At 46.3% G+C, this 27,875-nt stretch overlaps 1 protein-coding gene across 1 annotated transcript in view; it reads right to left on the bottom strand.

Annotated features, from left to right (window-relative positions):
- Window positions 1-27,875, bottom strand: part of NSG2 (neuronal vesicle trafficking associated 2) — a 65,712-nt gene that overhangs the window by 20,605 nt on the left and 17,232 nt on the right. Inside the window, exon 3 of the mRNA XM_004472305.4 lies at window positions 23,501-23,584. Within this exon, the coding sequence (XP_004472362.1) occupies window positions 23,501-23,584 (84 nt within the window). The remainder of the gene's footprint in view (window positions 1-23,500; window positions 23,585-27,875) is intronic.

Here is a 27,875-nt window from a genome sequence, read left to right as displayed (position 1 = left end):
GGGCTCTTAAAGGGATGAGGGCAAGGGCCTGCCGTCCCCTGAATGCCCGATACTCATCTCAGCACTTTACACATATTCTCTCAGTCCTGCCCAGAATCCCATAAAGTGGGCACGGGTGATGTCCCTGGTTTTCAGATGGTGAAACTGAGGACTGGAGAGTTGGGAAAATTCCTAAGATGACCCAGCCCATCAGCAGTGGAGCGAGACCTAGAGGCCAAGTCTGCTGGACCCAAGATGCCTTTCTGTTCCTGGGTGCCGCTGTCTGCATTATCTGGCTCCTGCCTGATCTGTCACGCCTCAGGCACCCTCACACACGCCCACACACAGGCACACACGGACGGAGTACACAGACACACACGCACAGACACAAAAACAGGCACACCCAAACACAGAGACACACACACACTCAGACGACACAGATACACATGCACACACACAGACACACACCCATCGAGACAGACACACACACACACTTCAGCCCTCATTCCTGACGGTCCTAGGCTCTCCCCCGCCTTTCTGCGGCCTGGCCTCCTCTTGCCCCTCTCCGTTCCCCTAGGAGGTGCCCACACCCACCCACCGGCCTTGCCCCTCTCCCTAGCAAGGACGATCTCTCATCTCTCGGGGCTCCCGGGGCCTGGGCTCTGGCCTCCATCCCGCATCACTCTGCATTATCCTGGTTTCCCGACCTGCCAGCCTGTCCCAGCAGAGCTTGTGCGCCTCGAGGGCAGGGACCCTGTGCTCGCCTTGCTCCGCGCCTGGCACAGACAGCACATGACTATGATGCCCTGAAGGCCTCCCAGACCACAGCAGTCAGCCCCCACCCAGCCCAGAGATGGGCCCGGGTGCAGGGCCGCGAGGTCCCCTCTGCCCGGGAGCCGCCGATCCAGACACCAGCCCTGCAGAGGTGCAGAGCTGCCTCGCCCCCTCCCGCCAGGCTGCTGGCCTGGGCACAGCCTGCATCAGCATCGCCATGGAGACGGGAGCCTTGCAGCCCCAAGAGCTTGTTCCATTCAGCTGCTCACATTCCTCAATCCCCTGTCTTGGCAGAAGCATTGATAAAAAAAGAATCAGGTCAGCAAAATTGGTTTGGAAAATTAGAAATCATCTTCTCCCAGTTCCCGTGTGTGGAGCTGCCAGGCAAGCCAGTGGGGGGTTCTGAGCCAGCTTAACTCCTCCACATCTTCTTATAATTCCTGCAAAGCTCAGAAATAATGCCTGCCAATCCCACAATCTAGCATACACAGCAGTCTCTCCTCTGCACATACCAGCCATGTTTGGGGAAAGCGGCGTTTCTGCTCCTTCCTCAATTTGCTGGTTCTGTCCATGGGGAGGAAGGGATTTCTATCCAATTTTCTACCTCCCCACCCCTCCCACTCTACACACACACACACACACACTGCCTAGGAGGAGTCTTGGAAGGAGTTTTCAGCTCCCGTGCAGAGAACACAGCAGACCCCAAATTGCTATCCTTAGGAAGGCCTGCTGGCCAGGCTGGCCCTTGGCGAGAGTCTGGGAACTTGGATATTGGGTGGGTCTCCAGTGTTCCCTGAAGAGTGGCTCACTGAGCCTGAATTGTACAAGTAACATCGTTCATGCTGAACACTGCTTTCCACCCAAAAGTCTGGAATTTGGGTATGTGACCAGACCCCGATAAAAATGCTGGGCACCGAGTCTGTCCTGCAGCTTCCCTGGCAGACAACACTTTGCCCACGCTGTCACAATTCTTTCCTGGGGAAGCAAGCGCAGCCCGTGTGACTCCATGGGGAGAGGACTCTGGAAGCGTGTGCCTGGGCTCCCCTGGCCTTTGCCCCAAGTGCCTGTTCCCTTTGCTGATTTCACTTCGTGGCCTTTGGTTGCCATCAGTCACTGCCGTGAGCAGCACTCTATGCTGCGGGCTATGAGGCCTCCTGGCCAATCATCGAACCTGGGGGGTGGTCTTGGGGATCCCCAGTACAGCTCTTCCCTCTGGTCCCCTCCTGGCTCCTCCTGAGAAGGCACTGTGTATCTTAGTTCCAGGGCCTGGCGTGCTGTATTTTACCAGCACCACTGGGCCGTAAGGGCAGGCCCAGGCCCCAGCCCCCTGCCCTCCCCGTCCCGGCCCCAGTGCCTTGCTCTGTGGCTCGGGGAGGGGGCAAGGCCTTATTCTTCCTGTCTGGGGTGGGGACGGGCTGGGCCATCTCTCTTCAGGCCTATCGCTATCGCTTTCCTCCCCGGTGGCATCTTGACCTACACTATTGCCAAGAGAGCCTGCCACTAGAAACGGAGGATAAACACACTGCTGCCAGCCACCTCGCACTTTCCCCCTCTGGGGAAGGTGAGGATGCTTTGGACTGGCCTTCCTGTGTGCTGCAGTGGTGGGATTCCTCCCCAGGGGAAGGGTGGGTCAGGAAGGATGGAGAGCCAGAGACACGCACAGGCCTTCCAGCCCGAGCGCCAAGCCTTTGCCACCAGAGAAGCTGCCCTCTCCGATTTCCCGGTGCTGGTCAGGAGGATAGAGCAGTTCCTGGTCTCCCTTCGGGGTCTGTCTTTATATTCACACTTCCTTGGCAGGGAACCTCAGAAGGAAGGCGTGGTAGGATTGTCCCTCTAAACAGCCAGCACTCATTAGATACTAATGAGATCGTTTTCTTCTTTGGAGTCATTAGACTCAACACGTACCTGCGGGAATGGGTTGAATGGTGGTCCCTGGAAAGGTCTATCTACCCAGAACCTATGAATGTGACATTATTTGGAAAAAGGGTCTCTGTAGAGGTCATCGAGTTAGGGGTCATGAGAGGAGATCACTCTGGATTGTCTGGGTGGGTCCTAAATCCAATGACAAGTGTTCCTATAAGAGACACAGAGGAGAAGAAGGAATGATGCAGCCACATGCCAAGGAACACCTGGAGCCACCAGAAGCTGGAGGAAGCAAGGAACAGATTCTCCCCGAGAGCCTTCAGAGCGGGTGCAGCCCTGCTGAAAACTTTGGTCTCTAGAACTGTGAGAGAACACATTTCCACTGCTTTAAAGCCACCCAGTTTGTGGCCCTTTGTTATAGCAGCTCCGAGAAACAAATACAGTCTGCGTAGGAGATAACCAGAGTGACCAAAACGAAGACCCCTGATGTTTTCATAGGTCTGCTTGGCCCAATGAGAAGAAAATGAATAGTTTCCTTTGGGTTTTATGAAATACTGGCTCAAGGCTGACGTTGGCCATCAGTGCAGGCTCCAATTGCAACTCCTCCCCTTACTATTGGCATGACTTTGGGGGAAGTTCTGCAACATCTCTAAGCTTCAGTTTCTTCACCCATAAAATGGGTGTTACAGTAATCCCCAGCACCCAGAAGGGCTGAAAGGTGAAATGAGATCATGTAAATAACCTGTCCAACTTTGGTCTGAAACAGGGCATCTTCAGTAAAGGCTGTATAGTGATTGTAATAGAAAGAGTTTTGTCAAGATATTATTTCTTGGGTGGAAATATAAAATGGCAAGACAGTTCCAGAGAGGGATTGCCTGTTGACAGCCTTGTTTGCTGCCCACAATTTTGTTTAACTCCTCAGTTGTTAGTGGGGTCAATTTCTGGTGTGGGATTTGGCTCCGTCTATGGGCCATGCTGTCTTCATCCAAGATGATGTCATCGGAAAGGCTTAAGCTGAACATCAAACGTTATTACATACAGTTTCATTATTTTAATTTTAATTGTGATCAATAATTTTGAAAACAACCCTATCAGGTAGGTTCTATCATTTTTTTCCTGTTCTGTCATGTGAAGAAAATGAGACCTGGAAAAAGTATGCTCAGTTGCTGAGGATGCTCAGATAATGAGTGGAGTAGCCAGGATTTATCTATTTATTTTTCTTTGTTGTTTTGGAGTAGCCAGGATTTAAACTCAGCTGGGACCTCAAAGGCTGTGTGTGCTTTCCACTCACTCCACTGCCTCTGGAGCACAAAGGCTCTCTCTCATCCCCAAACCAAAACGGCTACAGCATCACACTGTTCAGTCAGCTCTGATGAAGCCCCCCAAAACTATTAATGAAGCCCATTCTCCAGGGCCCCCGTGAATCCCACCAAGTAAATTGCCTTTCGAAAGTAAAAGGAAAATGAAACATCTGTGGCCTCACACTTTATATGTGCAATAATTCAAGAGTCTCTTTCAGAACCCAGAGAGAAACACTCCCCACAGGAAGCGGGAGGGGTGTGGAAGCGTGATCACGGGGTGCAGAGCCAGGAATTCATTAATATTTGTGGAATCCTTGAAAGAGAAAGAGCACGATTTAAATGGGAACGCTCCAAAGCAATAAGTCATTTCCTGATTTAATGTGCTATTGGCATAACCATTAGAAAGAAGGAACGAGGGTCCGGGAGCCCTGCTTAGGTAGGAGATAAATCTCGGGCGTGCTGAAGTATTTTTCATTTTAAAAGTTCAAGCCATCATTCAACCTGGGCCAGCGGATATTAAGACCTCTGACAGGGAACGGCTTACAGGATGGAGAAGCAGAAGGCTTCCTTCACAATGATTGCGTCTTTATAAGCTGGCAGTACAAAGGCAAATGCAAAACAGAGATCCAGACAGGTTCACCTAGATCTAAACAACCTGTCGAGACAGAAGACCCAACTTTTCCTGATCACCTACTACGTGCAACATACTGGAATGTGGAGCGTCAACTGCAAGGCAATAGGTATGTCAGAGCTTGTAGGGACAGGGGACAGCAGCTGCTCAGCTCCAGACAATTGTCCAGAACAGGAGTGGAGCCCTCCTACCGCCCGATCTTCTGATTTTCCAAGAGAAGACTGAGATCCTGAATTCAGATTTTCCCAGATTTTAAACTGGGGGCTGCTGATACAAAACTATGCTGCTTTCTTCCCTTATCCTTTAAGCCTTTCAACAATGCTGTGAAGTTAGTCTTTTTCATCCCTATTTTATAGGAAACAACAGTTCCAGGGAGACTGGTCCAAGGTTAGACCTTCAGCAAAAGCTGAAGCCAGGACTCGCCCTGAATTGGTTCCAGGAAGAGGTGATGAGGCCCAAAGCGAGGCTGGGAGTGTGGCCAGCCTGGCGCCGAAGGGAGAGGTGGCCCTCAGGTGGCACTGTGAGCAATGGTGACCAACTTCTGTCCAGGGCATGTGGGAGAATTCAAGATCTTGGAATGTTTGTCCACAAAAAATCTCCAAATGGGTATAGGCCCATTGCCTTCTACCAGATCAGAGGGATTTGGGAGCATGGCGGAGAAGGGCCTTTTATTGAGCATCTACTGTGAGCCAGGTGCCGTGCTTTAAATTTGCCGCCCGATGACGTCTTCACTGCAACTGTGGGAGGGAGAGGTTATTATCCCCATTTCACTGTTGAGCAAACTGAAGCTCAGAGAGGGGAGGAGAGGTCCCAGAGTCGCCCACCCAGCCCAGGTGGAGGCTCTGCTTTGGGATTTGCCCAACACACCTGAGCCTTCCACCTGCCGGGGCTGTCGGGTGAGCTGAGCCCTGGAGAATCCTCGGCCACCCTCTTAATCACCAGAATTGGGGGTAAATAGGGCCGATAAAGAAAACCCTCTCAACTCTTACCAGGGTGATTACAGATCATTTTGCAAAAGGTGACAAGTCCGTGAGTTTATATGTTGTGCCCCACACCTTAGCTGTCGCCACAGGTCAAGATTGTATCTACAAATCTCTCTCCACATGCAGGCAGAGGGGCTTTGAGCAGATAGGGCATGCGGTCTATTTACTGCTTCAGGGATTGTGGATTTTAACTTATTAAGAAAATGAAAGGCTGCCAAGGGTTCAGGGGGCAGGCAGGTGTAGCAGTTCAGTCTGAGCTATTCTGAGGCTGGACTAAAGCAGTTTAAAAGGGGAGGAATGGGAGTGGGAGAAAGAGCCCAGGCTCTGACCCCAGAAAGACTTGAGGTCTGGCCTCTGCTGCACCATCTATGGACTGTGTGACCTTAGGCAGGGGATGCCCACTCTCTGAGCCTCACTCTCCATATCTGCACAAATGGGATTAAACATACCACCCACCTGTCAGGTACACCGTGTAGCATTGGATAGTATTTTGATTATTATCATTTACATACATTCCTTAAGCAGTCCCCTTATAAAATGTTCTTCCCAGGCTTGCCTGCCTGCCACAGAAATAGCTGGATGCCTGACTGGACCTCTTAATTTCATCAAGATGGCCTGGTGAGTCACAGCCTTAATTAACCTTCCCACTGTTTTTTCTCGGGGGCAGAAATCAGGCCCTTGCATTTCACCCACTCTCCCTGGCTCCAAATCACGGAAGCACAGGTCTGTTCATAAATCGCCCTGACTGTCTGACGATGAGAAAGTCACCCCATAGACACAGGGTCATAAGCACAGCAAACCTGCGAGGCCAGGGAGACATCTGCACAGGGCATTAAAGCAAAAGCAAGGAACCTAACGTAATTACCTGCACTCAACCAAGCTCCGTGTAGCGGCTGCCACTCGCGGGCCAGGTCCGGGTGTTTATTCAGCTGTGACCTCTTCCCATTTCTTCCCAGCAGCCCTGGCAGGGAAAGCGGGGGCGTCGTGACCCCAGAGTGAAAGGCTGGTGTCATTTCCTTTATGTGACACTGCTCTTTGCAGGGTTCCTAATAAACTACGGGGTTGGAGGCAAGCGTCAAGCTGGGGCCACTTCCCAGACACGGAAAATGAAGCAGAACAGGAGATGCAGAGAATGCAGAATGTTCTTAGCTAGAGGCTCCGCGAAGAGGAACCCCAACAAGCCAGCCAAGAGGGCCAGTTTAAAACTCACTGTGCCAGACCTGGACTGGACGGAACCGTTTGCCCCTTGAGGGCCGAGAGCTCGATGATTCGTGTCCATCCCCCCTGCCTCTGGCCAGAGCTTGGCTGCAGGAGGCACCAACAGCACCAATAACCCTGTGAGTGCTACCTAACCCATTCCATTCATCTTATTTTTATTACACTCCATCTTTTTTTTCCAGAAATGGTTTAAGGCAACTCACAGACTACATGGTTTAATAATAGCTGGCATTCATAGAGTGCCTACAATGTGCCTAATTCTGCCCTGAGCCCTTTACATGGTTTCTTCATTTGTCTTCACAGCAGTCTTTTGTGATAAGTATTGTTATGATTATTGTCCCAATTTTACAGATGAGAAAAACAGCCATGAAATGAAGAGGAGAAACAAGGAGAAACTCTAACAGTGCCCCACACTTGCACTTAGGTGGGCAATGAATTGGCTCAAGGTTTTCCAGAAGGCCATGGCCAGTGATAGGAGCTGGATGAGTTACAACATTCACAGGGTTCAGAATTAAAAGTAAACTGTTCGGAAGAGGCCCAGATGCCTCCTTTCTAATCTGTGTCCTTAGCAAGTCACTTCTTTCCCCCCTCTGTTTTCCCTTCTGTAAAATGGGAGAGATTAATGCAATGCCCCCATCTCAGAACAGACACGGCAAGCACAGAGCCTGGGGCCTGGGAGATGCGCCATCCATATTCACCATTGATATTTTGGCCTTTTTCCCTCTGCCACTTACTGAAGGAGGCCTTTTGGAGCGTGGGCGTTCAGCTGTCAGATCATTGGCGAAGCTGCCCAATTACCTAAAAAAAGAAGGAAGGAACTGTGCAGGGAGGCTCGGGGCTTTTCAAGCACTCCTGCCCCTGACGCTCCTGAGCAGTGGGCAGCGGACGGGTCGGAGGAGCGCTGGCCCAGGCCCTGTCTGAAACACGTGCTATAATAAAAGGTGCCTTCAACTGGCCACTGGACAGCTGAGTCCTGGGATGCTCAGGAAGGTCAGGACTTCCGTCATCTCGCAGCCGAGAAATGCAATCGATCTTCCTGGCCGCGCCTTCGTGTTTTAAAGAACGATTTCCCAGGGGCTCCTCGGAGAACTGAAATGGAGAAAATCTCATTCATATTTTACCACGTATCCCAGAGCCTAGTCATCCAGCTGACAAGAGATACAGGCTGAACGCCTACTCCGCAGCAGACCCAGGGCCAGGCCCAGGGGACGCAGGGGTGACAGACAGCTGGTCTCTGCTCTCAGGAGACTCAGGAGAGGGACGAAGGCAAGGGGAGAAGTGCTGTGATGAGGGATGTGTTGGGGAAGGGGCACACGCTCCAGGCTGCAGGGAGAGGGGCAGGAAAAGAGGAGGGAAGGCTTTCTGGAGGAGGTGTTGCCTAAACGAAGTCTTGACGTAGGAATTCACCGCGTGAAGAGAGGGGCAAGGGTGCTCCAAGCAGAGAACAAGCGCGGAGGTGTGGGCGGTACATAAGGGTGCAAGGTGAGGCTTGCAAGGTAATAAGGGCAATCTCCAGAAGGGGCTGGAGCATCAGATGCAAGAGTTTATTGGGAGTACCAGAGAGTGAACGGTAGGGTTTTAGCAATAGGTGTTAACCGACGTGGTTCAGTTGGCATTTTAAAAATTACTTCGGCAGTTTGGATGGAAATTGAATTGGAGGGGATGGATTTGGTACATAAGAAGGCCAGTCAGGGGGAGCTCTAAAAATCATCTGGAAGAGAGATGACAAGACCTGAGCAAGCATTCCAGGAGTGTCTACTTCATAGCCCAGGACTGAGCTAGGTATTTGGGGAGGTACCAAAACGAGACGGGAGGAAGCGGACTTGGCCCAGTGGTTAGGGCGTCCGTCTACCACATGGGAGGTCCGCGGTTCAAACCCCGGGCCTCCTTGACCCGTGTGGAGCTGGCCCATGCGCAGTGCTGATGCGCGCAAGGAGTGCCGTGCCACGCAAGGGTGTCCCCCGTATAGGGGAGCCCCACGCGCAAGGAGTGCACCTGTAAGGAGAGCCGCCCAGCGCGAAAGAAAGTGCAGCCTGCCCAGGAATGACGCCGCCCACACGGAGAGCTGACACAGCAAGATGACGCAACAAAAAGAAACACAGATTCCCGGGCTGCTGACAACAACAGAAGCGGACAAAAACAAGAACACGCAGCAAATGGACACAGAGAACAGACACCTGGCGGGGAGGGAGGGGAGAGAAATAAATAAGATCAATCTTAAAAAAAAAAATGAGAAGGGAAACTTAACAGTCTCTGGATACAATGAGATTTTTTGTTGCTGTTTTTTAGTTTTTTTGAGGTACTAGGCTGGGGATTAACCCAGGACCTCTCTATGCAGGTAGCCAGCGTTCAACCACTGAGCCACATCAGCTCCCCTGAGTTGGTATTTTCATTTGTTTGCTCATTTCTTTTGTTTTTAGAAGCGCAGGGGACCCAACCCGGGACCTCCCACGTGGGAAGCAGGCGCTCAACTGTTCGAGCCACATCTGCTCTCCGCAATAAGGTTGTGATGCTTTACATGTGCTATCTCATGTAAGGCTTACAAAATAAGATTAGTGTCTCCATATGACAGATAAGAAACCTAAAGCACAGGGAGGTAAAGAGATGTGAATCACTCAGCCAGCCAGAGTCAGAGCTGAGAAGTAACGCGGGTCTAATGGGCTGTACGCCCCCCACACACACATGGCACAGACCCACAGCTCTCCTCTGTACACAGCACCAGAAACGGGGCCTGCCTCACACACAGAAAGGAAAGGCAATTTGTTGCATCAGTGTTTGCAGCCCAGAGTGAGACAGTGGTCTCTAGTTCCAAAGCTGACTAATGCATGCCTATATGGTAACCTGTAAATACAGAGCCCTGAGCTCTATTAATAGTCAATGATAAACGATACTGCTTTAAAATCAAATTTGCATAAACAGAGATTTCATCTGTGTGCCAGTATCCCAGAAACATTAGATTACAGAGCATATCTTAGCCTTCCATGAATTACCCACATAACTTACCCCCAGGCCTGGGATACAGTGCCTCCTCTAAATACTTACTGACTGAATGAGGCCACTTGGAGAAAAACTGCTAGAGGGAGTAACAAGAGAATGACAACGGGTGTATTTAAAATGCAAATTTTTTCATAGCTCTAAGGAGGTAGCTGGGCACAAGTGGAATTTATTTGTTTATTAATTCTTCACATAGTTACTGAAAACTACCCACCCCTTCCCCAAAACACTAAGCCAGATGGTTTTATGGGTGACTTCTAACAGACTATTTCTCTATGCTTTCAAATTTTCTAGAACATAGAGAAAGAAAAGAGCATGTATATTCATTTTATGAAGGCAGCCTAATACTAATATCATACCTGATAAAGATAGCACAAAAGAGAAAGCTCAACACAATCTTACAACATTATTAAAGCACAAAACTTATGGCATCTGTTAGCAAATAGAATTCAGCAGTACACTAAAAGATAACACACTAAGATCAAAGGAGAGCATGCAAGAATGGTTTAATAGTTAGAAATGCATCAGTATAATTTATTAATTGTACTGGGTCAAAGAAGACAAACCCTATGAATATCTCCATAGAGGTAGAAAGGGCATTTCAAAAAATAAATAAGTACATAGCTACCAAATTTAAATGGTAAAATGCTAGAACAGCATTTGAGAGTATTGTCCCATGCAATTAGACAAGAAAATGATATAGGTAGTCTAAAAACTAGGAAGAGGAATGACATGAGAAAAGGGGAGGCAATATTAGCATCATTGGCAGATAATATAATTACATATCTAGATAATCATTTATTTGTAGATATTAGAAACAATGAGAGAATTGGGTGATGACAAAAAAATGTACAAAATTCAAATGCATTCTTCATTAAATATAAAATTTAACCAATTAGAAAATATGAGGGAAGAAAAAGTTACTTTTAAAATAGCAACCAAAAAATAGATAAAATATTTCAGAATAAATTTAACAACAGTTGTAAAGATAATCTTAAAATTCAACTAAGAGACATGAAAGACTTCAATAAATGTAAAGTTGAAGTTTGTTTTTAAATTGGCAATATTTAAAGATGTTGCATTTCCCCAAAAGTCTATAAATCCATCAATTGTATGAACATATCATACTATCATATTTGTATAAATGTTCTATTATATTGTCTTACAATAATATAATAATTAGTATAATTCTCTGAATTCATGAATCCAAACTGAAAAGTAACAGGATTTAGAATAATATTTACCTGGAAAAGCAAACATGGAAGAATGGGAAAAGAGTTTCTGAAAAGAAGAGTGAAGAAGAACAGTTCATACAGATATCGGAGTGTAAAAATAAACTCAAATACATACAGCAATGCAGTATCTGAAAAACATGGCTTGTCAAATCAGGGAGTTGAGGAGAAAAATTAACAAATGATGTTAGGACAATTGACAAACTACCATTAGAAAATAAATAACTTTGGATTCCCACCTTACTCTTAACATTGAGACAGATTCCAGATGGATCAAAATTATAACATAAAAAACAAAAAAAATCCTACAAGTACCAGAAGAAAACATGAGCTTAGGATGGGAGAAAGCCTTAATTTTTATGTAGTCATATGCATCAATATTTCCCTTTATACCTTCTGGAGTTTGCCATAAATTTGAGTAAAGCAAAAGCAAATTCTGCAAGATTAAAAAAGAAGTCACACCATAAAGAAAACCATAAGCAAAGGACAAACTGTGGAAAATACCAAACATACTGAGAAAGACTTGTGGCTTTGTGGAGAAGACATGCAAACCAGTGGAAACAAAAGATAATTGGTTCAACCAAACAGGAATTTTGCCAGGAAGCAACCAAAAGTCAAGGATAGTCAATAAACACAGGAAAAGAGACCCAATCTCACCTCTAGTGAAAGAAATGCAAATTTAAACACAGATGGGGAGCCATTTTCTGATATTTAGATTGGCAAAACATTTGATTTTGTTAAAATCTGGTGCTGGCGATGTAGGAGGAATACATTCTTAAGACGCTGTGGGAGGAATGGTGGAGGTTGGTGGGAAATTACTGGAAGATAAATTTGGAAAAATCTATTAAGATTGAAGAGCCACACACCTTCTAGCAAAAGTTTTTCAAATGGAAGGTTCTCATACTCTACAAATACACTTGACAATTACATGAAAGACATATATGCATATGTGTACATGTATATGTGTGTATCTATATTATGTGTGTAATGCGTGTGTGTATATATATAACCTATAGATTAAAAAACACAGAAGTTCACTGCAGCATGGTTTATTTTCATTTTTTGGTATTTTCTTAGTAGCAGAAGTCCAAAAGCTAGAAGAAGCATAGGGGACTGATTGGGAAAGATTATGAAATCTCCTCATTCTAAAGACAGTGACAAGAACAAAAATATTGCAAATTGCTGATGTGCAAAGATCTCATTATTAAGGGGGAAAAGTGGGAAAAGTGGACATGGTGGCTGATATGGGTATGGGGAATAGCAGGAAGAGATGAGATGTGGAGGCACCTTTGGGACTTAGAGTTGCCCTGGATGGTGCTGCAGGGGCAATCACCGGACATTGTAAATCCTCCCAGGGCTCACTGGATGGAATGGGGGAGAGTGTGGGCCATGATGTGGACCAATGACCATGAGATGCAGAGATGCCCAGAGATGTACTTACCAAATGCAATGGATGTGTCATGATGATGGGAGTGAGTGTTGCTGGGAGGGGAGTGGTGGGGTGGGGGTGGTGGGGTTGAATGGGACCTCATATTGTTTTTTTAATGATATTTTTACAAAATCAATAAAAAAAAAAACAGCTGCAACAACAACAACAAAAAAGAGTGTGTATACAACAATCCCATTGGAGTAAGTGAAAGGACTATCAAATGTATACATGCATATGTATGTAGAGAATGTCTCCAGATGTTTACATAGCAAACAGTTCCTGGGCTGTTCTACAGAACTTTCTGTTGTGACGGAAATTCCACTAGTCACACGTGACTTTTGAGCACTTAAACTGTGGCTAGTGTACTTTAGGAATTAAATTTTGACTTTTATTTCATTTTGATTAATTTAAGTGTATATAGCCACATGTGGCTAGGGGCTACCAATTTAGACAGCTCAGACCAAAACAAGGGGTATTTTGGGTGAGATGGATTATAAAGGGAGAGAAAGGAAGAACTGTATTGCTTGCTTTATGCTTTTCTGTTGGGACTTTGCAAGTGTTTAAGTGTTGCCCTTATTTAAAAAAGAGAACTTACTGACTACCTACGGCATGCAAGTCCCAGGGCTAGATAGAGGGCCTAGAGAACTGAGCCAGGGCCAGTTTCTGTTCTTAGGAGCTCAGGCCAACATAGGAATAAATGTAGGGGGAAAAAAACAAAAACAAAAAACCTGGAAGGAAATAACTTCAGGAAGGAAGTAAAGTTGACCCACCCTTCCCACAGAGGAAGGTACCAGAGGAAGAAAAAGTCCGTTCTACATCTGACCCAGGGGACAGAGCAAGGGGCTATTAAGAAAGACTCCATCCAGGAGGCCATGCTGGAACCAGTCGAATGAAATGAATAGGGGTCCCCCACCAGTCACTCCAGGCGGAGGAAGAAGAAGCCTAGAAGTGGAGGTGAGCAAGGAGAGGGGGTATTGAGGATTCCATAGAAATTTAGGTGGCTGGGAGCATAATCGGGCAGAGGCAGCCAAGAGAGAAGGTTGAAGAGGTGAGCAAGAGACGGGCTCCAAACCAACGCGTTCAGGTTTTACCCTGAAGGCCAAGGGAAACCCCAGAGAGATTCTAAGCAGGGGAAAGAAGTACGGTCATAAGAGTTTTAGAAGACACATTCCCTAGCTGTGACTTGGAATGTCAAGAAGGGAGACAGGTGCTGGAAACAAGAGGGGAAGTTAAAAGTTACACAAGACTTATTTTTAACCCTCCTGTTTAGGAAAAATAATACTCAAGCTACTTTATGGACCTAATGTTGCATTCTGTGCATTTTTCTATGCTCATGAAATAGTCATATTTGGCCTTTTTAGAGTCATGCAGTCTCAAGGGAAAAGAAAATTCAAAGGGACATATTTTCCCCACTTCCCACTGCCATTCCATTTTTTATTAAGCCCCTTGGGACCTTCTGAAATCTTTTTTGTCTTTGTCTTGACTGATGTTGCAAGGGCTTCGAATCTCTAGAAGGTTGCTAGGGTAAGAAACTGAAATATATACCAACAAACCTGACACAACTTGGTGGGGTGACTGTGGCAGGATTCCTAATTTTAGACCCAGTAAATATGCTGGTAAATTCTAGGCCAAGGTTTCTCAGCCTCAGCGCTGCTGACATCTTGGGCAGGATGTCTTCGTTGTGGGTGACTCCTGAGTATCCTGTAGGATGTTCAGCAGCTTTTCTGGCTTCCACCCACGACATGCCAGGAGCATGCTGCCTCTGCCCCCATGTTGGGAAAAGCAAATGTCCCCGAGAGAGGGAACCCTGTCCCGGAACATCACAGCCAGAGGGCCCCATGGGTATCATCTCATTCAACCCGCCCATTTCACAGATGGGAAAACCAAGTCCCAGAGACTGAGACTGGAAACCAGGTTTCCTGACTCAATTTAGAGATTTTTAGAAATTATGGACTTCTGGGTTTTTTTTCTTAACCTCAGAGAAATGCAATGAAAAAACATGGGGGAAATTTTAATCTGAGTCAGTTTTAGCTAGCTGGAAATTCATTTATAGTTTCTCTCTTTCTCTCTCTCATAGTTCAACCTGGAATTTGTTTAGTAACCTGCTTTTCTAACCACAAATGCTACCAAAATTAATGTTAATTATTTAAAAGATGGTGAACCCATCCACCCTCTCTACTTTCAGCATTTTTCACTTTTCCTTTGTTCTCAGTGAGACAGGTTAAGGGGAAGGTGTCTAAACACACCAGGAGCCTACCCTATGCCAGGTACTGTGCAGGGCGCATGCACGCATTGCCCTCACGGCTACAACGACCCTCTAACACGGGTCGCTGCCATGCCCACTTTACAATGGAGGAGACGAAGACTCAGGGAGGTGAAGTGACTTGCCCAAGGTCACACGGCCAGCGAATGCAAGCACAAGCATTCGAACCCAGGTCTGTCAGATTGCAAAGTAAAACTGAGTTCAAGCTGTAGAGACTTGGAACACTGCTCGACCAGAATGAGTTCATGATTAACACCCAGGTGAGAGCTGCTCTCCTTGGAGAACCAAATTCCCTCCCAATTGCACGGATCACAGAGCTGAGGAGCTTGTCAACATCTCCAGGAAGCTGGGCCAATGTGGCAGTTGCCATGACAACAAGTTTTCTTATAACCACAGAACATGGTGGTGACATGACAAGCTGCACCTACAGCCACTTTGTTAGGGCCCATCTTCCTCCTACAGCTCCAAGAGCTTCGACAACAAACTCTAAAAAAAAAAAAATCACATGGACTATAATCACGCATTGTAACGGCAGAGACCCAGAGGGCGAGGAAGCCAGATGAACCAGCCTCCTTGCGACTGGAAGCCTGAGCCTTGAGGAAAGCCGCCGTTCTCCCTGGGAAAGCGCTGCTTCTCTCTTTTCCTTTTGGATTGGTGCATTTCAGGACGGGGCCAAACAGTGGATCCAAAGAGAGAAAGAAAGCCAAAGCAGAATTACCCCGAAGCTTGGCAAATAGCGGGGAAGTGCAGCAAATCTCAGTATTCTAATGACCATTTTTCAGTTTAGTTTAATTTAGCCAATTCCCCAAATGTGCAGTGTTTCCTGATTTGGTATAGACACAAGCACACACACACACACAAACAGATACACACACACTCACACACATATATACACCCGCATATACACACACACGCACACTGCTTGTGGTCAGAAAAGCCTGACTCAGCCCCTTCCTGGCTATGTGACCCCGAGGATGTTAACTAACCTCTCTGTTCCTGGTTCTCAAGTATACATCCAAAATACTGCCAATCTCATGAGTTTTAATAAAGACAAAGCGGAAAATAACTACCAAAGCACTTCATAAGAGTTCAGGATAAAGGTATATAACCAGAGTTCAATAAAATGGAAACTGTTACAAATTATGAATGCTCATAAAATATTTTTGTGTCTTACTTTCCATGGACACTTTCCGTTTATTACCCCAGCACGGGATTTGAGAAACCTTGGTTAAACCCCCTCATCAGTACTACCTTCAGAAATCCAGCCAAGAAGGAAGGGGCTCTAGGGAAGCAAATGTATCTTCTCAGAGCAGTGATAGGCACAAGAGTGGAGGGAAACGCTGGGACTTGAGGACTCCCGGGTGAGAAGTGGACTCGGGCAATCCAGGACGAGTCCCAGGAGGAGGTGAGCTCTGAGCTGGGCCAAAGCTGGAGTGGGACGGCAAGACAGGCAGAGGAAATGGCCCGGGCAAGGGCCTGGAGCGGGGGAAGTCATGGTGGTCCCACAGAACCACGACAGACCCCACAGGCACAGGAATTCAGTGGCCGCGGGGCCTGGAATGGGAAGCAAGGGCCACCTTTGGGAGGGCTTGACGCCGTGCCGAGGACGTCACCCTGTTGCCTGCAGGAAGTCAGGATGAAACGCCACGTAACCACGAGAGGCTGCCGGCGCTTACCGAGCCACTGTGGAGCAAGCAGTGTCCACCACCGCCACGGGCTGCCGTCCTCACACCTGGCGGGCCACGTGGGCATCGTCGGCCCCGCTTTACAGGTGGGGCAACACGGGCCCGGAGAGCTGAGGGGACTCGCTTTAGTTCCCCAAACTGACAGAGTCCCAGCCAGCGTCTTTTCCCATATCCCTCCGGCCCTCCACACAGTGCGGAGCTGCCAAACTGGCTGTCTGCGGGGAGAAAGGAAGTCCCGCTTTTGTAGAGTTTGTCAATTTCCAGTGTCAGTACCCTCACCGGGGGGGATGCCAAGCTTCCAATCCGTTCACAAGCGCCTGGCAAACTTCCAGCGATCGCCTCTCAGGGGTGAGCAGGAGCCGGCTCCAGCACCCGGCTGGGAATCCCACGGGAAACGGAATACTCACTACCTTTTGGAAGTCTTCTTCTCTACGCTGGGTTTCTTAAAAAGTGACTTGCATTATTGCATCATTTATTTTCCAGGGTCTGTCTGAATCAACAAGAATGAGAGGCCAACGATGAAACCAGCGAGTCTGGGGGATGGTCGGACCCTCGTCCAAACCCTGAGCATGTTCCTCTGGAGAGAGGGCCGCGTCTCTTTTCTCGCTCAGGGAAATGAGTTGTTAAAAGGAATAAATAAATAAGCCACATTTGCTTTTCAACTATCGATAGCACTTTCTATTTTTAAAGGTCACTATGAAAAGTGCGATTCCGTCAGTCCAGGAGAAAGCATCCAGCACAAAACATAAGCCGGCATTTTATTCTGATTTTCAATAAGACCCTACCAAAAGTGGAATAACAAACTTTAAATACTACTGCAGGCTTCTCCCCACCAAATACTCGTGTGCCAGTTCCTTTCATGCCAGCTAATGACTCTGCTCCGAACCCAGCAGGCAGTGTTTTTAATAACTTGCCTAAAATATTCTTCAAAATGAAAAATGGAGAGCAAGAAAAACCAGGGACACTAAACAATAAAATAAAATCTCTTATCTCCATTTGCTGCTGTCAGCAAATATTAGAATCCCACCAATGGAAGGCAGCCCCTGGAGTCTGATGGAAAAGTGGTAGAAGCAAATGGCAAAGCTACAAATGGGGTCTCACCTCCCCAGGAACGTGGCATCAGAAAGGAGAAGTTTATGGGAATGTGTTATCACCAAGAAGCTTAGCACGGAAGATGGGACCCCGATTTTAACTAAAGATATTGGAAATGAGGCAGCTTGAGAGCTGGTGTTATCACTGCAGAGTTTCCCGGTCAGCGGTGGGGACGTTTTATTTGTTTGCTCATTCCATCTGTTTACTCATCTACTAAAGGCATTTTTGGGGTGCCTACACTGATCAGATAGGCTCTTGAGGTGCAGAGATGAAGGAGATGCTGCCCCTGCCCTCAAGGAGCTCCTGGTCCAATCAGGAGGAGACAGAGCAGGTCAAACAGTTACATCAACACTGCGTGGTCAGTGAAGGAATGGAGGACCTCAGGGGAAGGGCAGGGATCCAAAGGAGTTAGGACAAAACTCTCCTGGGAATGCAGGCAACACTGCCATTTGAGCTGGAAGTTGAGGGATGAATGTGGAGTTTGCCCAATGGTGAAAGCCAGAAAGGCATTCCAATAAGAAGGGATAACATATACGAAGACATGAGGTAAAAAAAAATTGTACAGCGCTGGGGAGCTGATGTGGCTCAATGGTTGAGTGCCGACTTCCCGCATATGAGGGTCTGGGTCTGATCCCCAGCCCTGGTACCAAATAAATAAATAAATTAAATAAAGTTAAATTTAATTAAATAGACATAAAAATGTATGGTGTCATGAGGGAAGGGCCAGTACCCCAGGGAGGCCAGGGCACCTGTGGGAGGAGGTGGGTAAGAATTGGAAAGGCATGGAGAGGTTTTCAGAGGGGAGTGCTATTGTGGGGCTTTAGAAAGATTCAACCTCTGGGGAAGGGAGATGAATAGACTGGGCGCAGCTGAAAAAGGAGGCAGGAGGGCCAGGGAGAAGATGGGACAGGAGCCAACGAGGGCCTGAACTAGAGTGGTGGAGTGGGGACAGAGCAGAGAGGGCGGTCACAAGAGGCTTAGAGGAGCGAGAGCAGACTGGACCCTCTAATGTCCCTTAGCCACACCGGGCAGCACTGGGGAGACCGTGACGTTTCGCCATGCCTCTTCCTGTGTTGGTGTTGGAGGGAGCTTAAGCAGGGCTGAAGCCGGAGACAGGCGGTGAGCGCCCCGCTCGGAGAAGGAAAGGAACAAGTGAGCGGTCCATTAGCTCAGGACCATTCTCTAACTATTTACGCATAGACAGAGCTCCCTTTCCACTCAGATGCAACTTCCATCGGGCAGGCCTGGCCAGCCTCTTATACCTGGTGCAGGTGCCCCTGTGCCTGGGAGGACATCCCAGCTCCAGATTCCCGGGCAGGGGACTGCAGGTACATCACCTAGCTTCTTTGACTCGAGCCCAGTGGTTGGGTAGTCGCTGAGATATTATACACGAAGCACCAGTCACTAAGAGCACATCAAGGGTTTGCAGTATTTATTACATCAAGCCTGCGCCCCATTTTCCTGGCGAGGAATCAGCAGCTAAGAGAGGTGAAGGGACTTCCCTAAAGTCAAGAAGCTAAGAACAGACAGGGCTGAGATCTGAAACTCCCTGTAGGTCGAGCCCAAAGCCTAAAGGGTTCCCAGGACGTCTCTCATCGGTGAACAGAGACAGCCTCCAGTGCAAAGGTCAGTTCAAGGTCACAGACCAGCCCCGGGGCACCCAAGCTGGGCACCGAGGCCAGGGCAAAATCAGCTTTAAGATGAAGCCCCAGCTCCTAAGATTAAGAAACAAGGAGGCGCTTCTTCTCCGGCCTGTTCCTATCTTCCCGGATAAGCTTGATGAAAGGTCTTCGGATCTGCAGCCCTTGGCGGGGACTGCGAGAGCGCCTCGGTTGTACAAATGACAAGTCGAGAAAATTCTTTCAGCCGATCTCTCAACTCATCGCTCTCCTCGCCCCGCTATCATCTCTCTTTCTCTCAAAACGTAATTGCTACGAAGGGTTCCTTTTCCAGGAGGATTTTGAGAAACAAAGCCACAGGCCGTTCCTCTGCCGTGAAGGGGTCTGGCATGATGGGAGGCACCTTTGCCGTTCGCAAGGTCACCCCAACCTCGGACAATGCACTGAAGGGCGGCGTAGCATCAGCGCCACATTCGCTAAAGCTCGAATGCCCCTGACTTCCAGTCCTGGTTCTCCAGCCAACATCTCCGTCGTGAGCTGCAGAACCGCCGCAGGCCACGGCCGCCGCCTGCCCACACCCTTGCACGCAGCGCACCTCCTCTGTTCCGGCTTCCCTTCCTGGGTTTATTCACCTCCGTGGAAGGCATCCCCAGAGGCTCAGCCTGCCAAGCCAACCCCCTGGGAGTCACTCCAATCCCTGCTCCAAACAGGAACAAGTTCTGTCCATCCTACCTCCTAACCAGGCCCCCACCTCATTCCCACCTCCCACTGCAGCTGGCTCAGTTCAGGGCTTTGCGAAGTCTGAATTGCCACCACGGCTCCCTCGCCAGTCACCTGCATCCAGCCGTGCCCGCCTCGCCCCAGCAGATGCACCCGCCACACGGTTCAGAGGGAGCGTTCTTTAAGAAAACCAAAAGCTAATGAGCGCCCACAACTTTGCGGTTTATGAACTCGCTTCCTCCCCTTGGAGCCCTGTGTTCATACCTGACAGTCAACACTGACAAAGGGTCACCTCTGAACCCCAATGCCTCTCACCCTGACCCCGCAGGATTAATGAGGCAGATGGCATGGGGGCTTCACAGGCCCTGGACCCCGGCAGAGGGCCTCCTCTGCCCCTGGCAGATCACTGCGGTGCTAGCCAGTAGTCATCCACTCCAAGGCAGGAAGGCTGAGCGGGAGGGACGGCCAGACCCCAGCTCCGAGCCACTCTCTTCCCCTCTGAACCTTATTTTCTCTTGATTACGTACCTGTCCTTAGGGGACTCACAGACTTTCATGTGATAATACAACCTCATCACCAAAACTTGTCAAAGAAGAGAAAAAGATCAGTATCCAACACCACTACTGATATGACAGCTGCAGACAGCATTTTGACTTGTTTCTTTCCATGGCATTTTCCCTCTCTATATTTGTGGTTTTGCATAGCTCGAATCCTAGAAAACACACGAGCCCAATCTCTGCTTTCTCATTCTACATTCTCTCCTAAGTTTTTGCCCAAATTATTAAGTGACTTCGGGACCATCATTTTAAAATGACGCCTAAATAAGGAATAATTCCATTAAAACACCATACTTGGTGGGGGGAGGAAGAAGAGTTGGGGCACAGAGCATTTTTAGGGCAGTGAAACTATTCTGTATGATGCCAAAGGGCTGGATGCTTGATGTTATGCATTTGTCAAAACCCATGGAACTGGACAATATAAAGAGTGATGTAACTATGTAGTTGATGTAAGCCATCGACTATAGCTATGAATACCACATCAACAGTGGTTTATCAGTTTTAGCAAATGCACCACACCAATGCCAGATGTTAGTATGAGGGGAAACGATATGTGTGTCAGAGGATGGATACAGGAACTCTGCACTTTCTATGCAACTTTTCTATAAATCTAAAATTGCTCTAAAAAATAGTTTGTTTTTTATTTTTTCTATAAGTCTAAAACTGCTCTAAAAATAGTTTGTTTTTTATTTTAAAAACTCATAAAGCTATTTGGTATACTTTATTTTTTTATTAATTAATTAATTTATTTTTAATGTTGCATTCAAAAAATATGAGGTCCCCATATACCTCCCACCCCCCTCACCCCACTCCTCCCCCCACAACAACCACCTCCTCCATCATCATGGGACACTCACTACACTTGGTGAATACATCTCTGAGCACTGCCGCACCTCATGGTCAATGGTCCACATTATAGTTTACACTCTCCCCCAGTCCACCCAGTGGGCCATGGGAGGACATACAATGTCCAGTAACTGTCCCTGCAGCACCACCCAGGACAACTCCAAGTCCTGAAAATGCCCCCACATCACATCTTTTCTCCCCATTCCCACCCTCAGCAGCCACCATGGCCACTTTCTCCATCTCAATACACTTTAAAGATAATACTATTTTTTATTATTGGAAGAATACAAGCTCTTTATATAAAACTTGGAAAGCACGGGTAAGTATTAATATAAAGAAGTCTTTCATAATTCCTTAATCCAGAGAGCACTACTAAAAAGTCTTTTAAAAATGAGAATCTTAAGAAGCTGTCAAAAAAGTGATGTGATCTACTCATGGAATCACGAGGAAGTTGTTGAAAATCTAGCATGGTTTCCCATTCTTTGATTTTATAAATGACACTGTGATAAACATTTTGCCCACAAATCAGGGCGTATTTCTGAGCACCTCTGTTGCCAATGGAACTCGACTGCCGGCATGGCCCTCAGACACGACACATCAAGGTCCCCCTCCTCTCCTTGCAGCTATGGGTTCCTGCACACAGGTTCCTGCACCCCATTCGGACCAGATCCCCATTCATCGAGGTCACCCTGAGGTGAAGTGAAAAATAAAAGCTTTCCCTGCCCTCAGGGAGGAAATCCCAGGAGAGATGCACACAGAGGTGACACATTCCCTCTCGGGCTCGTGCATTCGGCTGCTCTGGCGTAGACTTAGCAGGGAGAAAGATACTTAGGGACAGAAACAGACCAATATGCTCATCCATACCCACACTCCAATTCCAATATAGCCGGCAAAGGGTTGCCTTCACTTTCAAAGCCCCCCGTCATGGTTGACACAAAATAGCCGCTATTAATCATACCACTCTCATGTACAGGGCAGAGTGCTCTGCCTGGATTCTCCACTTCATCCTCCCAGCCACCCTATTATTATCTCCATTCAATAAATGAGGCTTGTGATCACACAGCTAGCATAAGGTGGAACCAGAGCTCAAACCCAGCCCTACCGTTCCTATACCACGCACAGATCTTCTTTTTTCTACTGCCTTCATGGCATGCCCCCAAATGTTTCTTAAGTCAGCCCACATCTCTCCATTTGCTCTCCATCCTTGTCTGAACCACCATCATTTCTTGTTTGGATGGTTGCTGTAGCCCAATAATCTCTGCCACCCTCCCTCTTTCCTACTCTACTCCATTTGCCACATAGCAGCCAGAGTGCTTTTTTTCAAAACACAAATTCACATCAAGTCCTTCCTCTTCTTGAAGTCCTTCAGAGGCTTTCTGATGCTCTTAGCATAAAACACAGATTCTTCCATACAGCCTAAACGGCCTGGAATTGTCTTCCCTCTGCCAATCTCTCTTGCCCTATCTATTTGCTTCTTACCCCCACTCCCCAACCCAATGCCCCACTCCTACCCATCCACCAAAATTCTAGTGCAGTCAGTTAGAGAAGGCTACTTAGGAGCCAGAAGCTGGAAGGCAGCACATTCCACAAGAGCAGACATGAGAAAGAGGGTGCCCTGGGATGGGTGGCGGAGGTGCAAGCCAGAGGACCCCAGGATTGCAGCAGGCCAGCACTGGCACGCCACAGACCCAGCAGAAAGCACAGGCCTGCTGACACCTTGACTTTGGACTTCTAGCCTCTGAGACAGTAAATGCTGGTTGCACAATCCAGTCCACAGTCTGACATTTGTCATAGGCGCCCTGGCGAACTACAACAGTGCTCCTTCATGCAATCACCACAAAGAGTGATACATGTTTATCAGTACCTCCTACTGCCTCCTCCACCAACAAATAGAAAGTCAACCAGTCTTAGTGAGTTTTTTTTAACTACTAATAAGTCAGCTTTTCTTTTTCTTGCTTGTCACAATCATATCCAGTAACTAAACTTTGGGTTTCTTTATACACTGCTATCATATTTCCTGGAGATTGTAATGGATAAGCAGAGAGAGGCCAATAGGAGAAAAGAAAAGGAATAAAAATTTCAAATTACCAGAACATTCCTGAGTAGAAGGGAGCACGAGGAGTCCTCAAGAAACCGAGTTCTTGGTATTTGATTAAATCGGTGCCCCAGATAGCGTGGCCTCAAGAAATATTTCAAAACAATCCACGCCATCTTCTCACTCCCCAGTATACCTACTCCACTAGCACGAGGTGTCTTGAGCTGGCTAGAGCCAGCCTTACCTTTACTCTTTCTGTTAGACCATCGAGAAACTGACCGTAAATTCAGCGATTTTCGGCACCCGGAACTTCCCTTTGTTCTTCTGTTCTGGCTGATATTCTGTCCTTGTCTTCACAATCACCTGAAATGTTCAACCAGTGTCAGCGTGCATGGAGACGTGGAACATTTGTTTTCTCTCCTTTTTCTTTTTTAATAACTAGAATTTATGATACATTGCGTAAAGATCAGAAAATAAAGAACACATGAGAAAGCAGAAAATTCAAATTACCCATAATACTTAGTAGAGACAACCACGGGTGATAATTTTGGTTACACCTTTCCAGATGTTTTTATATGTGTGATTTATATACATTTATATCTCCCTTTTAAGAAATAAATTCATACTTCATAAACTATACCCTGATTTGATCACATAATAACACATTCACATTTTTTTCCGTGGTAACAAATAACGATTTTATTTTGCCTTTTGATGTAGCATAGTATTTCATGGTATGAGTATACGACCATTAATTTAATCAATCTCTAATTGTTGGCCATTTAAGCCATTTCCATTGCTTTGGTCATATAAAGCAAAGTCATGATGAACTTCCTGTAGTTAAACCTTTACACATATCTGTAATTCCAATCTGAGGTGGGGCTTGTGCAAAGAAAAATATAAAGGTCTATTGCGCCTATTGTATCATCTTATTTTTGTAAAGTTTGAATCTTTGGCAGAGGGGGTTAATATCTTGTTGAGATATGCTGTCAACCTGCCAAGACATTTCTGGAACTCCATCCCACTGTGCAGGCAAAGTGGAAGAGAGAGAAACCTGACAGATCATCAGTAACTCCTGTCACGTGCCACAGTACCAGGAGGCACAGAAAATCTGCTCGAGCGTCAGAGACCTCATCTATCAAGTATGCACAATAATTATAACATAGTATCTATTTAACAAGGTTGTTTTGAGGGTTAAATAAGATGATAATAGGTCATATTTCTTGAACCATTTGTGCTGTGCCAGAACTAGATCAAGCACTTCATATACCTTACCTAAGTGGCACTATTACTTCCTTTCTCCTGACCAGGAAACTGAAGTTCAGAGATGGTAAGTCACTTGCCCCAGGTCACATAGCTAAAAGGAAGCAATCCTCTAACTGTGATCACTCTTCCCATTAGAGTTTACATTAACAGAATTTTCACTGAAAACCTGCTGAGTTTTCCTGGAGGCAATAGTCAAGTGTATTGACTTGAGCAAGAATTCTTCCATGGAGAAAATTCTTTAAAGTCTGTGAGGCAAGCCATTGACTAAATGTATCTCAGAAAGGAACAAATGGGAAAAGAACTAGCTCGTATTGACCATCTACTACATGGCACTTAACTATATTAGTTAAGGTGCAGTTGGGCCCCAGCCTGTCTAGAACATCTTGATATCTAAAACACATTCCCACATGTCAATTTTGCTGTCGTGCCCACACTCCTCTGTAGTCTGCTCCTCGAAGTGACAAAAAGAGAGACCCAGGGAAGTGGGTGCAGCCAAACAAGGAGGGGTTCTTTAGCAGGAAGGCAGGGGGAAATGCTTTATTATTTTTGTTTGCCTTCTACTTTCTATTCTTTGGAATGGGAAGGCAGAAGCCTCTATGCCATAAGCAATAAAAATAACACTTGTGTTTTGCACATTTACCATTTAGCAGGCATTGAGCATTTGACGTGTTATCTCACTGAATTTTATACTATGAGGTCGACACTGATATTATCAGTACTGAAGAGGGTGGATGTAAGTGCATAGGCTGAGTTCAAATCCTGACTCTTCCACTTACTAGCTGGTGACCTTGGGTGAGTCATTTAAACCTCCCAGATCTTGGCTTTCTCATAGATGGGAAATGGGAAAATAACCATAACCACCTATTTAGGTTTTTATGAGATTTAAATGAGTTGATACAAGTTAAATATTCAGACTATTCATTTAATAGAAAATGTTTATGTGAACACTGCCTCCAGGTGCTGCTGCATTTCCTTCCATAGATGTCTGAGGCAGGTGTGAAACTGAGCCTGACTTGCACCTATCAGCCTGCAGATAAACCCTACCCATCCCATCAAGAACAACACAAGAATGTATCAAGAATAATGCTGGTTAAGCATACCCCTGCTCTTCCTCCTTTAAAACAAGGGTTCTGAAGGATGAATAGAAGTTTTACAGGGTGGACAAGGCAAGAGAAGAAATTTTCTGCAAAGAAAAACAAATAGCTAAAGAAAAAAAAGTATGAAGAAGCATGTGATCTACAAGTACCTATTTTATTGACGTGAAATGCACTGGGAATGTAAGAGTCAGGAGCTGTGATAACGGCTAAGTTCCTGTGTCAACTTGGCTGGGTTATGGTGTCTAGTTGTTTGGTCAAGCAAGCACTGGCCTGATTGTTTCTGTGAGGGTATTTTATGGACTTAGATGATTATACAGTTTATTGCATCCACAGCTGATTGAATCTAACATCAACCAAGGAGATTGCCTTTAGCAATGAAGAATTCTTCTTATCCAATCAATTGAAGTCCTTAAAGGGAGTCAGAAAGGAGAATATCCATCTTTACCTCAGCCAACCAGCTTCTCCTGGGGATTTCATTGAAACCTTCTTCAGAGTTCCCAACTTGTAGCCTGTCCTACAGAACTCAGACTTGCCAATCTCCATGTGTCACATGAACCAATTCCTAGAAGAAATCTCATATACCCTGTTGGATCCATTTCCCTGGAGAACCCTGACTAATAAAGATTTTGGTACCAAGAGTGGGGTAAATAAAAGAATTTTGCAAACACTAAAGCACTCTTCAGAGGCTAGCTGTTTCTATTATTACCTAATTCACAAAGTTCTGGGAATGGCCAAATGAAGTAATATATGTGCATGTGCTTTAAAATCTTAACAAATATTATACAAATTCTACTTATTACAAGATTTTGGATATCCCTACATCAACTGCCAGATTCTGAAGTGGTAATAGAAAATTTTAATGTCTGATTATTTCTCTGTATCTACAATTTTAGATCTAGTCACAAATTTAGAATTATAATTTAATCTCTCCATTCTTCAGATGTATACTAAATATCTAAGTATCTATTTTTTAGCATAGTACATTTCCTGGTATGAACTGGATCACTAAGTGTCAGCCTATGAGTCTTGGAACAGTAATTTTGTTGCCTTTTGTGGTAGTCAGAATTCTAAGATGGCCCCCAAGATTTCAGTTCCCTGATGTGTATGCACTGCATCATCTTCTCCCTCAAGAGTGCGGGTTGAACCTGTGGATAGGATGGGACAGTCACTCCCATGATTGCATTATATTATTAAAAACTGTCTTAGCAAACTAGAGAGAGCTCTTCTTGCTGGCCTGGAAGAAGTAAGCTAACATGTAGTTAGAGGGTCACCAGGCAAGGACCTGAAAGCTGCCTCTAGGAGCTGAGAGTGACCTCCACCTGAAAGCCAGGAAGAAGATGGGACCTCAGTTCTATAACCACAAGGAACTGGATTCTGCCAACAACCTGAATGAACTTGGAAAAGAGTCTGAAGCTCCATATGAGAATGAAGCCCATCCAACATCTTTACTTCAGACTAGTGAGACCTTGAACAGAGGACCCAGATAACCTATTCCTGAACTTCTGACCCCCAAAAAACTGTGAGATAATAAATTTGTGCTGGTTTAAAATCTCTGAGTTTGTGGTCATTTGTTACAGCATCCATAGGAAACTAATACATCTTGCTACATCAGAAAGTCCACCGCAACTGTGTCTTGGCTCGATCCCTTATATACTTAGCCATCAGACTGGTCGATAGCGTCTTCACATCACATGTGAAATATTGACCATTTGCTTCTTAATCCTTCCCTCTACCTCTCTAGTTTTATACACATTCTTCTCAAAGCTTCTCAAAAAGTTCAAAATTATTTCCATCATTCCTTGTAAATTATAAGTTTTAGCCAACGTATTAAGGCAGGAGAACTAAAAAATATAAATGTTGGAAGAAGACAAAGAATAATCATTATTTATACACAATATCATTTTAAGAGTTATAATAAACACTTGGAGCTATTCTCTAGCATCCATTTCATTCTTTAATCAAAGGCTCCTTGGTATTCCTGTTGGGAACTCATCCCTGTCCCACTGTGTGGAAGCCACACACTTTGGTGGGATCAACCCCCCTCCTTTAATGACAGTGATGGTCTCTACGTAAAGTCAATCAGTTCATACTACCTTACTGATCAAAAAATTTATTTGGGTGAAAGGTGGGCATGCCACCTAATTTGGGCCAGTGAGATAACAGGCAAATTTGACTTAGGTATTTGGGGAAAGAAGCCTCCTTACGCTTTGTGAGAATTCTTCAAAGAGATGAGCTCTTTCCCTGCCTGGTGTTCAGAAAGAGGTGAAATTGCTATAACAGTTGTTGCCCCA

The sequence above is a fragment of the Dasypus novemcinctus genome, chromosome 2, assembly GCF_030445035.2.
Source record: "Dasypus novemcinctus isolate mDasNov1 chromosome 2, mDasNov1.1.hap2, whole genome shotgun sequence".
In the NCBI taxonomy this organism is placed as follows: domain Eukaryota; kingdom Metazoa; phylum Chordata; class Mammalia; order Cingulata; family Dasypodidae; genus Dasypus; species Dasypus novemcinctus.
This window is presented reverse-complemented; position numbering and strand designations above follow the sequence as displayed.